Source organism: Rhipicephalus sanguineus, chromosome 11 (assembly GCF_013339695.2).
Source record: "Rhipicephalus sanguineus isolate Rsan-2018 chromosome 11, BIME_Rsan_1.4, whole genome shotgun sequence".
In the NCBI taxonomy this organism is placed as follows: domain Eukaryota; kingdom Metazoa; phylum Arthropoda; class Arachnida; order Ixodida; family Ixodidae; genus Rhipicephalus; species Rhipicephalus sanguineus.
This window is the reverse complement of record NC_051186.1, coordinates 18,101,906-18,115,989: the sequence shown is the minus strand read 5'-3', so window position 1 is coordinate 18,115,989 and position 14,084 is coordinate 18,101,906. Positions and strand designations below refer to the sequence as shown.

The 14,084-nt window shown below is 47.0% G+C and overlaps 1 protein-coding gene across 1 annotated transcript in view; it reads left to right on the top strand.

Annotated features, from left to right (window-relative positions):
• The window catches only part of LOC119374897 (4-pyridoxate dehydrogenase), a 55,951-nt gene that overhangs the window by 28,341 nt on the left and 13,526 nt on the right, over positions 1 to 14,084 (top strand). Inside the window, exons 6-7 of the mRNA XM_037645101.2 lie at positions 11,507 to 11,680; positions 12,085 to 12,229. Coding sequence (XP_037501029.1) covers positions 11,507 to 11,680; positions 12,085 to 12,229 — 319 coding nt within the window. The remainder of the gene's footprint in view (positions 1 to 11,506; positions 11,681 to 12,084; positions 12,230 to 14,084) is intronic.

The window sequence follows — 14,084 nt, the reverse complement described above, 5'->3', positions numbered from 1 at the left end:
TCAATTTATCGTGACTTCCTAGTGAATAGGAAGGACGAATGAAGGCAACACGCAACAACACAAGCCGAGAAATCTGGCTATTTTGCAAATTCTGGCAGATTTTTCGCAAAATTGCTGGCAACGCTCAAAATCTACATGACTAGTCTTCTTGCATGATTGGTGACTTTTGTGTGTGCTATTTTAGCAATTGTTCGCGTTCAACATCCCACAACGACGATATGATTACGCGGGACGTAATCTAAGTACACGGGCCTCGAGCACTTGCGCGTCTATCGAAATGCAGGGCAGTGAGGCTGCAGTTTATACAAAAATGTCAGCTAACGTTGTCGCTAGCAACGCGGCCTTTCCCGTATCTCATGTATGGGCCATTTCTGAAGGGGATTTATTTATATTATTTATTTGATTTGTATACATACAAGCACAAGGACACAGAAAAAAGAGGGAGAGAGCAAGCTGGCAACTGCCACCAAGAGGGGCACAACGCCTGCCTGCTCTTTCGGGAGGAGGGAAGAGACAGAGGAAAGGAAGTTAGGAGGAGAAAAAGAGGAAAGGAGATAGGAAAGTGAAGAAAAAAAATTGACGAAGACTTGGACAAAAATAGGTAAACACACACACACACACACACACCACACACACACACACACACACACACACACACACACACACACACACACGCGCGCACACACACACACACACACACACACACACACACGCGCGCACACACACACACACACACACACACACACACACACACACACACACACACACACACACAAAAGGAACGCTTATAGACGGGTGGCCAGATCTGTTTGGTCCATAAAGGTCAGCAGAGCTCGATGGGCCTGGTCGCGTCGAGATACACAACCTCTCGGAAAGAGGTAATCGTCGATGGTCGCGCATTTAAGTCCGAGGAATTTATATTCCTTAATCAGCAAAGCCCGCTGCGTAGCAAACGCGGGACAGTGTATTATAAGATGCTCAAGTGTTTCACATGAGCCACAAGCTGCACACAACGGACTGTTCACACGTCCTTGACGGAATAAGCGTTCGCGCACCAATACTGAACCGACTCTTAGTTTATATAACAGTGCTCTGGAACGACGAGGCAAGCCACGACCACGAACACGGGGAGGAAACGATCCGTTCGCGACACGCTGGTCTGGGTGCTGCTTTAGGAGGTGGCGGCGTATAAGCAGACGAGCGTTGTCCATCATAGACGAAATTTCCGGGCAGTCACAGTCATCATGATTACAAGATGAAGCGAGGCGATCAGCCTCTTCATTTCCAGCAATGCCCACGTGTGAAGGTATCCACTGGGCAGCTAGGGACATCCCGCGTGAGAGAATTTTGTGGGCTGATTCTACGATACTGCATAGAATAGGGCTGTCGGCCTCTTTTCCGGTGAGTCTGCTAAGGGCACCACGAGAGTCTGTAAGGATGACGACTTTCGATGTAGGCAGTCCTTCTTGCACGTACTTAAAGGGGTCATGAACCACTTTTTCAAGTAATGATCTAATGGCCTCAGTATCGGAGTGTACTGCCTCCCGAATCGATTGCCGCAAAACTTTCTCGAATCCGTCAAGAATCAGCGGAGTTACGGGGGTTTGGCGCACGCTCCCAGCGCTTTCTCTCTTTTCTCGTGCCGGCGAGCGCACTGGAAGCTAGACAGGGAGGGATGGCATAGGGGAAAGAAGTTACGCCAGCGCGCGTCATGAAACGCGATCGCTCTCCCGCTGTGATTCGCTTGCGCGAGTGCGGCTATGGCGGCACCCCGCGGCAAGAAGCGCATCTGATCCGAACGCCGCTCTCGATTTACGTCGGCTATCGGCCAATAAGCATGCTATGTCTCTTGCGACGTACAGCGGACAGACGCCCCGCCCACCGACGAGAGTGAGAACCGGCCTCTGTTTGAAAAGAGGGTGCCTGGGGAAACGGCAACTTCGCGCTCCGCTTGTGGCCATTACGCGGGCGCGCACGACTGTAATATTTGGCAGAGCAGTTCATAGCCGTGTCAGCTTTCCGCAGGATGTGTTTTTTCAATCAGCCCAAGGGGTGCTTCATGACCCCTTTAAGGGCGACATCAATCGCTGCGAGTTCCGCAGTCACTGATGATGACGGGTGATGTATTTAAACACTCGTCTGATGTCTGTCGAAGGACAAAAGAAAGCTGCAGAAGCGCCGAGGCCATCGCTGCGTACAGATGCGTCCGTAAATACTTTAACGTAATCTCCAAATTCTTCAAATAAGTGTGACTGGGCTAATTGGAATAGTGCCGAAACAGGTTGGTCACACTTTTTGCGTATTCCTGGAATTGACAGGTGAATGGGAAGATGCATTGACTGTGCCCTTTCGATGATGTCACAGAGGTGGTTTTGTCCGAATTGCCAGTAATGCCAGTAAACAAAGCCGCTATTTTCCCCATGCGAGAGAGCGGGCGCCGAATCAGCCTATTAACGAGTGCTTTGCCATTTGGGGCGCGGTGCATGCGCTCGATATGATGTAACGCTCTCTGGTCAGCTTGTAGCCTTAGGGGCAACTGGTGTGCTTCAGTGAGTAATGGAATAGATTGGGCCTCTCGAGGTAAGCCAAGTATGACTCGGAGGGCAACACGATGATCCCGTTCCAGTTGAGACATTAAACCAGGCGCAACATTCAAGACTGGCAAGGCATACACCACGCAAGAGAGTACAGATGATTGGTACACCTGTAGCGCTGTCGTCTGGTCAATACCATCGCCCCTAGCAGTCAAGGCGGCCACATACTTGAACAGGGACAGCGATTTGCGCCGCACAGAGGCAACAGCAGGGCGCCAAGAAAGACGATCATCGATGATTACGCCCAGGTAGCGGTGTTGCTGTACCCATTGTATCGGTGTGTCTTGAAAGTGTAGCCTGCTCATGCTTCGACGAGCGCGTTGCCTAGGGTGGTAAGCAATGGCGGCTGATTTCGCAGGTGAAATGTGCAGGCCAACTTCCACCAAGTATTCTGAAGTTGCATCCAGAGCTCTCTGCAATATTCCACGAAGACGGGGACCATGGTGTGACGGACCGCTTACCCATAGTGCGATATCATCGGCATAAATCGCTATGCCTAGTGGAAAGTCACATTCTTGCGGTAATCGGCTTGGAAGTCCAGCTAGCACACTGTTAAAGAGAAGCGGCGACAAGACGCTGCCTTGCGGGACGCCACAATTAACAGTGCGAGATTGACTCGTTGCTTCTCCGACGCGTACTTTCATCCTGCGCTCCGATAGAAAATCACGCACAAAATGTAGCAGACGACCTGAAATTCCCGCAGTCATAAGTGCGCAAATAATCGCCCTATGTAGTACCGAGTCAAACGCTTGCTGTATGTCAAGAAATAGAACGTACGCAGAGTGCCTGCTTGCTCGAGCAGATTCCAGTGATGATACAAGATCTGCGATGCTGTCGAGGGCTGAACGGTGACGACGAAATCCACTCATGACATCAGGGAAGAAAGAGAGCTCCTGTAATCTGTCGTCCAGACGAAACAGTACCATTCGTTCCATCAACTTCATAACGTTAGAAGTTAGCGATATTGGCCGGTATGACTTCAAATGTTGTGCAGGGCGCCCAGGCTTTAAAAGTGGCTTCACCACAGATGATTTCCACTCAGTAGGAATCAGAGACGTTCTCCACACTTTGTTGTATTCGTCTAGGATACCCTGATGAAAGGCTTCATCGATGTTTCGCAAGGCTTGGTACGTAACACCATCTTCGCCTGGAGCAGTGCGACGATATGAAAGGCTGAGCGCATGGCGCAGCTCGTCGAGAGTAAAGTCTGCTTGATCCATCTCACAGGGGGGACCACAGAAAATTGTCATCGAACTATCACTTGTCAACGAATTCAGGTCGCCGCTTGCGTTGTCTCTTGACATAGGAGAGGCGAAAAGATCGGCAAGTTCTTCCGCAAGAATTTGCGGAGACCGTCCAGTCGTTATGCACAAGGCTGCCGTTGGATTTTTGCAGACCTCGGGAGTTCGGAGGGCCTTCAATATGCGCCATACACTTCCAAAACCGTTCGCCGTATGTAATGAGCTACAAAATGCGGCCCAGCTCCTTCGACGAAGTTGTTTTGTGTGCCGCCGTATGGCTGCATCTAAGTGGTTATATAGCGTCCAATCAGAACTCCTTTTGGAACGCTGCGCCCTCCTGTAAGCGCGTCGTCGACAAGCACGTAGCCTCAAGAGCTTCAAATCGGGGTTTGGTTTATCGCAGTCGTCGGTTTATCGCAGTATCGGTTTGGTCGCAGTCGTCGTACCGTAGCTTGTTGTAGACACTCCCTCACGAGTTGGAACAAGTTGTCGTGTGACGGTGCTCCTGCAATCAGCCGACGGAACTTGTCCCAATTTATCACACTGTAGGCAGCACTCTGGCGGCTAGGAGAATGTTCGGGAACCAACCAAATCGGCAGATGATCTGAGCCCCATGGGTCAGCTTCACGTGACCAGGTAAGGCATACATCTCTCGTTGATATGGCAAGGTCAATGGTGGATTGTTGCTTTCCTCTGCCGACAAATGTGGATGAGCCGTCATTAAGTATCTGCAGGTCATGTTTAACAATAAGCTCATTGATTTCCACTCCACGATTGTCTTGTGGGCGAGAACACCAACGAGGATGGTGAGCATTAAAGTCTCCACATAGCAGAAATGACGGGCCACACCGGGATACTAGACACTCCAGTAACGTGATGTCCGAAGATCGTGTCGGTCGAAAATATATGCTTGCCACAGTCGTAATTGTGTCCCTGAGACTCACAGCAGCAGCTGCGCACTCAAAATCGGCATCGCATATGTCACTTGCGTCAATAACTGAGAAATGTAGGTCAGCTCGTATGTACAATGACGCTTTTGAAGCATTTCGTGGATGTGTGGTGTCCGTGCACTGGAAAGACCCACATGCCGGCGCCATGCATCGAGCGTTGCTGTGAACGCCTACATAGCCTGGAAGTCGGAGTTCATCTTTTCTTACGTTGGTTTCTTGAAGAGCTATAACATCCGGCGGGGCGTTCATTGCAAGGAGCCTAAGGACTAAATCAGCATGGCGCGGTCGTAGAGACCTGACATTCCACTGCAATACATAGGGACGGGGCTTTCGACGAGTGTTCATGTTTTAGTGAAGGCCGTCGATAACTGGAACGAGAGCCTCCAAAAGCTGTTCTGCGGCTAATGCTGCTGGTGTTTGACGACCGGCGATCAGAGATCTGACGACGTTAACAAGCATCTTAAGCAGATTGATAAGTTGGGCATCGTCGTTGACTGAAGCCGCTTTGGGCGCCCTATTTACAGTATTTTCTGTTGTAGACGGGGCCTTGTCGAAAGCTGGTTCTGACGTTTTCGGCGGAGCGACCTTTGAAGTTGACTGGATCCGACGGTTTTGATGGAAGCGCCGGCCACGATGTTGCCGAAATGCAGTAATTGTGCCTCCCTCCGTCACTCCGATTCAAGCTGACTGTACTATTCTTCGAACGTGCAGGTACATCCTTGGTTGTGCCATTTGCAGCTGCTTCACGGCTAGTACGGCTACGCATCTTGTCTCCTGATGCCTTCTTTTTCGCTTTCTCTTTAAGGACCTTCAGTTTTTTCTTTAGCATGGGACATTCCTTGTCTGTTGCCAAGTGCTCACCATTACAGTTAGGACACCGAGATGTTGCACTGTCACAAGAATTTGCGTCGTGATTTCCGCCACATTTAGCACAGATGACCACACTTGTGCAGAAGCCTTGTACATGTCCAAGCTTGAGACATTTACGGCATTGTAGGGGCCTTGGTATGAAAGGTCCAACTGGGTATCGCACTAGTCCGGCCTTTATATGACTAGGTAGCTTTTCACAGTCGAAAAGAATCTTCACACACTTTGAAGAGCCGAGCCTTCGAGCGCTGATGATTCTGCATGGTGGCGTGCAAACGATCATGCTTTTCAAGACATCGTCTGAAAGTTCCAGGTCAACATCAGATATAACTCCGGCTGTTACATTGGCGCCCTGTGGTATATAAGCCCGCGTGTTGACACCGCATAGCAGGGTTTGCACCGTCTTCTCATCTGTTGTGTCCACAGCAATGATATTTTTTCTAGGGTTGACTCGAAGTTCTTGAATCAGACCAGGGGCCAGTTTGAAGAAAAGGTCATGAAGCTTCTGTTTGGAGATAGCGTTCAGGCTTACCGTGACGTCGACTGGCACATACGCTACTGTCGTAGTCACAATGGTGTTGTATATGACAGTCTCTTCACTTGAGGAGGATGTCGTAGACTTCCGTTTTGACCGCCGATGCTTAGCAGGTACAAAGGCATCCGAGTCATCTGACCTAACGTCAGACTCGGAGTCGGCAGCTTCTGATGCCACCGAAGAGCTGAGCCGCTTCCTTGCAGCCGCAGGCCTATCCCTGCCGCTACACGGGTCCACCACCATCTCCTCCATAGCAAGCTTTGCAGGGAGGGTCTCCCAGCAAAGCAGAAATCTTGAAAGCCAGTACAAATAGTGCTGGGTGTTGGAGATGCACGATGACGCACGATGACGCACAAAAAATAGAAAAAAATCACAGCATATCCACGGGGTGAATGATGATGAGTGGGGCGAAGCTACGGAGGGAATCATCTGTAAACCGTGAAACTCTTCCGTGAAATGCGCCCAGTACATAATATAAAGAGTGTGAAACATCGTGTATATATTAAACATCAAACTTTTATTGTACTGTTGGTTTACGTGGTCCCTTCATTATCACTTGTGATCGGTGAAATGCAAGGAAGAAGTCCGCTCCCGAGCGAAAGAGCGACCGCATTCCCCGCTCGCCCTGTGCGAATTAAAGGCAAGGCTAGAGGGAAGACAGGACGCGCGTTCCACGACGCGAGGTCGGTAGCATGCCCAACGAAAGCCAACGGAACGCGATCGTGCAAGTGCTCCGGCTTCGCATCGCCTCATGGTTCCATTTAGCGTCCCAAAACCAAACATATTGCTCAAGGTGTGCCTTGCGTTTTTCGTAGAAATAATTTCTTTATCATGTACATTAAGACGAAAAGTTGAAAGCTCACTAGAGTGTATCGCCCGCAAAGTATGTCTTTTAGTGTGATTTAACTCTCGTACGGCAGGGTCCTCGCGCCGTTGCCGGTCCACCTCGCCCGTTGACGATCGGGCGAGGTGGCTACATGCAACTACTACTACTACACTTTAAGAAAAACATCTGGCGTTCTTTCGTTCTGCTTTTACAAAACATCTGGCGTCTTTCGTTGGTTTATTTCATCAATCAACGGCGTTTTGAACAAAATTTTTATTGTTTAATCACGCACAGGAGAAATCTCACCAGGCACTACCTTGGAGGTAAACAATGGCTGCTAATGGCAATGAGAGACAGAAGAAGTCGGCTTTTAGCTAACACTTACACTTCTACTTCTACTAACGTTTCCTACTGGAACATGCCAATGGCTGCTAATGGGGAATGAGAGACAGAAGAATTCGGCTTTTAGTTAACGCGCACGCTGCGAATTTTTTATTGTTCAACAACGCACAGGAGAAATCTCCCACCGGCACCACCTTGGAGGTCAAAGCGTAAGACTTGTTACTCACTACTACGACCACGACGAGGGACGAACGGGTGCCGCCTTAAGGAGCTTCGCCCCTAAAAACTTCAGCACCGAAGGAAACTGCCAGCCGAACGCACGGAACTTCGTCGTCGTCTCCTCACAAGCATGCACGCATACGAACATACGCAAATGTCCTGAAGGGGATTTGTCGTCGGGATCCAGACATCGATACCGATCGCCAGAATGACTAAAATCTGGACGCCTGTTCTAAAACATTGCGATTTTACTTCACGCGGTTATGTTTCAAAAAGTTGGTGCCCGCACGGGGTGCCCCACACACAAAAAAAAATATTTGAGACTCCTGCTGTAATCGATATACCGTCGATAGTTCCGCAAAACCTTGGGCTGCATGCATCTTGGTAATTCAGTGGTTAAAACATTAAACCCCTGTCTCTTCGAACGTTTTGTTCTTCTGAAGTTTTTCCGTGAGGTCCTATTATTCGAAAAATACTAGGTATTTTTATTAATATCTGAGTACCGAGCTGAATGGAACACTACTCGATTCGTAATTTCCGAATATTCGCACAGCCCTACAGATTAGCCATCAATGTCCGCTCACGGAAGCTCGAGTTACAACAATGGGATATATTAAAAATAAAATGTGGCTCTTTTTCTCTAAAAGAGCCGAGTACACTCTAACTGAAGATGCGAAAAACGCAGTTTTTTTACTACTGACACTATCGTCGGGCCTGCTCCAACAATCTTTTGTCACTGGGCTCATATCACCAATATACCTCAATTCTATCTTGCGGCTAAAATCTATATAGCCCACTATCGTCGGTATTAAGGAGCAAAATTTGGTTTTGGCTCTCATGGATTGGGGCAATTCATTTCGGTTTGAATTAGCCCATGAAATAAATCTAAATCGCAGGGAATGAACGATATACGAATATCTTGCGACAAAATTAACACGATCCTTGTGCTGCCGTCGGTGCCACCCTTTGTTGCATGGCCGTAATGGCGATGACTAGAATTGAACGAGTGGTCCTTCCAGGAAAAAGGCGCACCATTCGGAACTGTCGGCAGCGTTTTTAGATGTGAAGCATCTTATAGCGGAGTTCAATCCGGTGATGGTGGTGGTGTGCGGCGTGACCACTATCACCTCGCATGCGGAAACCCTCTCCAGTTCCCCTCTCCCCTCCACCTTTCCCTCTCCACTCACCTCTCCACTTCCACTCTCTCTTACCCTTTCCCCTCCCTCTCTTCCTTTCCTCTCCCCTTTCCCCCTCACCACTCCCCCTCTGAAACGGGGATCTACATGCCGAAACGCATCGCCTCATGGTCCCCTTTAGCGGGAGATGGTGTGATTTTTCTTGCTCTTGGCATCTATTGAAGGCCATGAAAAAATGCTTTAGCTCTTCTCCTTCTTAGCTCGTTTTTTGCAATGCCGTCTCAGATCATTCCTTCTCATTCAAGAAACAGATCGGTGCCTAAAATGTCTATTTCAGTTGTCCTTTATTTGAAATATACCGCCTCGGAGCGAAATGAGGACATGATACTGCGGCGCGAAACTCGTCAAGAAACACTAAACGGCGGAAAGTAAGAAAGTCGGCTTCTTACTCTTTATATTCAAGTTTTGCCCTACAGCATAATGTCCTACAGTAAGTGCCAACTCGCCCAAGAAAAACTAATTGTGGAACAAAAGCACGAAAGTAAAGCAAATAGGACACAAATAAAATAGGTTGGACGCGGCCATTTAGTTGTCTTGGTCACAATTGTCGACGCAGCGCTGGTTTAATTGATCAGGCTCCGTTTCATTGAAACAGATGCAGAATTTGGCTCATTTTAAATCCAAGACTGCCTTTTGAGTTCAAGTTTTAAGGAATTGCCCCATTTAGATTACGATTATTTTAAAAGTGAAAGATAGGTAGGCGTGCTTTACGCTCCCGTGAAATTAAGTCCACTTTCGGTTTCTGGATTTGGCTATTTCAGAAAAAGAAAAGCGCAACAGATGTATATACTAGATGCATTCCGCTACCAGCTATATTTTTAAGAGGCACGGTGAAAGAGATGACAGGTGTAGAGCTACAAACAGAGGACAAAGCATGAAGAAGTGACACACCCGGCGCCGTTGGTTAGGGCCGCATGCGTCACTTCTTTCTGCTTTGCCCCATGTTCGTAACGCTGTTTCATATTCATCACGGACACCTACCAACTCTACCTATCTGCCTGCGTTCTTCATTTTAAATAGATGCTTTTTATTGTCTCTTTAAGTATGGTGCCACCTTCTTGGAAATCTTTTTAAATTTTGATCCTCAGCTGATTGCTTTGTGTCTGCCTTAAGAAGGGCTGTTGGAAAAGACACTTCAAGTATGTTAGGCAAAAAAAGTGCGCCTAATCAATATTTAATTACTGAAATTACCCAAAATATGTACCCAAAATTACATAAAACGAAAATTGCTTGGCAGCAATGTAGCTGTACATGCAGGCTGTGCAATGAACTAGAATCTTTGCGCTGTCGTCGATATTAAGTAAATATAACCAAGAAATCTAAAATTGTATCATTTCAGGTGGTTGCATTTCACTTGAAACCTTATAACATCAAAAGTTATTCGTGGTTTTCAATTATCCTTGTTCATTGCACAGATTATTCTTCCATAAAGAAGCACAGGAAGTTAAAATATTGGTTCATTCAAAAGGTATGACTTCTTGCGCAACAAAAAACAACTGAAAATGAAGTTTTGAGAAAAACAAGAAAGATGTTTTCCAGACGTGTTATATACATCATTGGAAGGTTGTGGGACACTAAAAGCTGCCAAGCTCATAGCTGAGACCTTCCTTAGCTGCCGCGAGTTGACCGTGAGATTGTTTAGCAGCGACTAGATTTTTTTCGGCCTTGTTTTTCGTCACCCGTTGACTGGTGGCTGCCGTTATTCAAGCGAGTTCGGTCCCTGCTGAGCCAAGCTACTGTGATGTAGTAGACAGGACCGACACCAGCCTGCCTCAAGATATGCAGCGTGCCACTATTTCCATTGTTGAACTGACATATACAATCTTATAGTCCAAACAAAAGAGTGCCCAGGCCTACATAGACATCTTTTGAGACACGCTGCCAGAGCATCCCATTGAAGCATTCATTCGCGTTTTGGGTTTTTGCGCAGACACATTTCGTCAAAACATATCGTCTGGAGAGACGTCTGCATACACAGGCTTCAGTTCGCTCATGCTGTTTTTGTAAAATTCTCCACTGTGCTTGTCTCATGCTGTGCCCAGGGTTTTCACTCGGTTGTAGGCACACCAACTTTTCACACTTTGTGTTTCGGCCTTTGTTTCATTCGAAACTTAGCCATATCTTGTTATATTCTGTCAGACAACAATATATGACACTGACGACTAAAAAATAGCTTTCACAATGGTAGTACAACAGCTCTACTAGCTCAGTTTCAAGAGTACCAACTAGCCCAAGTTTCAATTCTCACATAGTGCAACAACACGACAACAACACGTCTGTGCAGCGTAAACACGATGTCACTTCGTGTGCCCCCACGTGGCAATTTGCGCAATTTGAATAAAAATGGTCGCGATTACTGTTGTTTAATGTTATTAAACTTTAATACACTTCATTACAAACTAATCTACATGTATCCTGCGTATTTGAGCACAAGCATAAGTTTGTTTTATGGATTGAAATGTGCGTTTCGTTTTCACAAAATGTCAGCCTTGGTTTCATGGAGGTCTACCGGTAGTTCTAAAAATCAACATAACTCTTGAACAGGAACACATAGGGACGTCATTTTTGCAGCAACACAATTTCGAATGTCTGTAGTTTCTTAAAATATCAAAAAGCGAAGTTCGCTTTTTTCCCCCCCAAAAAACATCGTTTTCAAGGGTGGCACCGTACTTTAACGAACGCGTAGTACTCAGCAAATTTATACTTGCGTTTATTTAATCGTAATTGATTTCATAGATCCTTTTCGAAAACAAGCGAGCTGTAGGAGTCCAATTCAAGAAGCACGGAGCCCTCCTCCACCGAAAAGTGCGAGCTCGGCGGGAAATCATTCTGTCGGGCGGCACCATCGGTTCAACACAGTTGCTGCTCCTGTCAGGAGTAGGACCCGCGAGGGATCTAGAGGAGCTGGGCGTAAGCACAACTTTTCAATTCCGCTACATAAAAAAATGTTAGTTGCATATATTGTAAGCGCTAATAGGCAAAGCGTTGCCCAAATGACACGGTATTCGCTGGCTGCGCATAACATTGCGTAGTGGTTGGCCAGCCGCAGCGCCGGCAGTTCCAGTATAGCAGGATGTCATAGCTGTCTTTCAGATAGATTTCACTGCTTAATGGACGGCTGTAACTATGCTAATTCAATCTAGACCTGTAAGCATAATTTCATACTGTTTGTTGTAACCTGTAGTGTATTTCCTAGCCATTTTCATGCTGTATATTAGCGTCCTTTTTGGAAGCAAGTGGATCCTTACACAAGCATGCTGTAACTGTACGCCATGTTTATCTCACATCGACAGTCGTAATACATTGAACTGCAGATTCCAGTGGTCGCGGACCTTCCTGTGGGCGAGAATCTTCAGGACCACATGTTCATGGGTGGTATGGCTGCCACCACCGACGTTGATGCTGGACTACATCCGCAAAATATGGATGTAGTCACAGAGTACGCTAAAACAAAAGCAGGTGAGATCACAATAGATATTTGAGTCCACCGCTGCAACAGTAGAATCTTTGTAAGATAACCTTGTGTCCGATCGTGCCATGTAATGTAATTATGGTCGTGATATGGCAGCACGAGACAAAGAAGTCTCAGAGGGGAAGCAGTAAAAAAGATCGTTTGCCACGACAACGAATTTTTTTTATCGCGTTAGTTTGACCTATGACATCAATACACATTACGCAAAGTTGTGCGACTGTGTTTCCTCCATGAAGTCCAGGAAGGTCCTATGACTCGGACCGTATATCCATCGAAGAGCGTCATCTCGAGAACCCTAAAGGTATGCTCAGAGGTGACGCTCAAGAAGGTACTTATAATTTGGCACCTACATAAAAATTCTGCCAGTATGAAGCGGAATGACAGCGGCACAGAGCAATCCGTCGTCGTTGCAAGTCAGGCCACCTGACTACTATCGTTTACAAAGTACAGTTTCTGATCTGACCCGAAGGAGAAGAACTTGTGTTCCCCGAAGATTTATCTTCTAGAGTCCCTATAGTGAGGGGTGAGCGTTGTCAGATCCCTTAAACGAGTGCTTAAAATTAACACTTCTTTCCTTCATTCATAGTGAGGGTCTCGTTCTGGCAGACTTGATGCTTTCAGGTAGTATGCGAGGGATTATTGGTCAGCTGCCAGCTCGTAATAAGTTCACGTGCTACGTGATGCTAACAGGCAGAAAAAAAGAGTGTTCCTCACTCGCCGTCATGGATACTGGCGGTGCTGACTGACGCTCCCACGTTATATATACCCTATAAAGTGGACGGGGGGGGGGGGGGGGGGAATGGCCTCCGCCGCAGCTCAGTTGGTAGAGCATCAGACGCGTTATTCGAAGGTCGCAGGTTCGGTCCCTGCCCGCGGCAAATCATCTTTTCGTCCACTTTTCTTTCTTCACATTTACCTTACATTTACTACTAATAACATCCCCTATACTTTCCTTGGCATTATTGTCTGTTAGTGCTCATTTCTAGCGGGTGGAGCAATGTGATGAAAAGCCCAAGAAATACACATCGCAGAAGAAAAAAAAACAATCGATACTTGAAATGGCTAGTTGGTTTATGGGGTTCAATGTCGCAAGGCGACTCAGGCTATGAGAGACGCCTTAGTAGAGGGCTCAGGATAATTTCAAGCCCCTGGGGCTCTTTAAACTTGCCCTGTCATCTCACAGTATACCGGCCTCGAGTATTTCGCCTCCGTCAAGGTGCGACTGCCACGGCCGGAAACAAGCCTGCGTCTTTCAGGTCAGCAGCCAAGCACGGTAACCAACTTATGACTGCGACGAACGTCCTAAACGAAACAAAAAAAAGCTACAACATACTAAACATAGCGCAAAAAAATCGCTGACAATCAAGAAGACTATTTAAAAAAAAAGGTGAAGATCAACAACAGGAAAACTACATACCCAAGACAATTTTTGTGACTAAAGGACACATTTCCAGTTTTGGAGACGCCTTTGCTTCTCAGAAATTTTGTTTATCTGCTAGTTATAAGTACAGCACAATCTTTGGTTAATGCAGCGCTGACGGGCGATCACGAAGAATTAAGAAAGGATGTGACATGCGCCGGTAAGAAAACATATACACCGTGAATTCTTATTTTGCAGGTGCTATTTTGATACGCAAATCCTGATTCACTGAGCGAAATTTACGGCAAGCTGGCGCAGTAATCACCTTTCCTTCGAATGTAGAATGCTTCTGTAACTTTTCTTGCTATCTCTTGTTTATGGTGTGAAAGTATCTGCATGTCCCTAAAGAAGGGTGCGCAGCCGCATTCCTGACAATGGGCGACAAGAGAAAACGGCTTTGTCTCTGACAATGAACGTTCGTG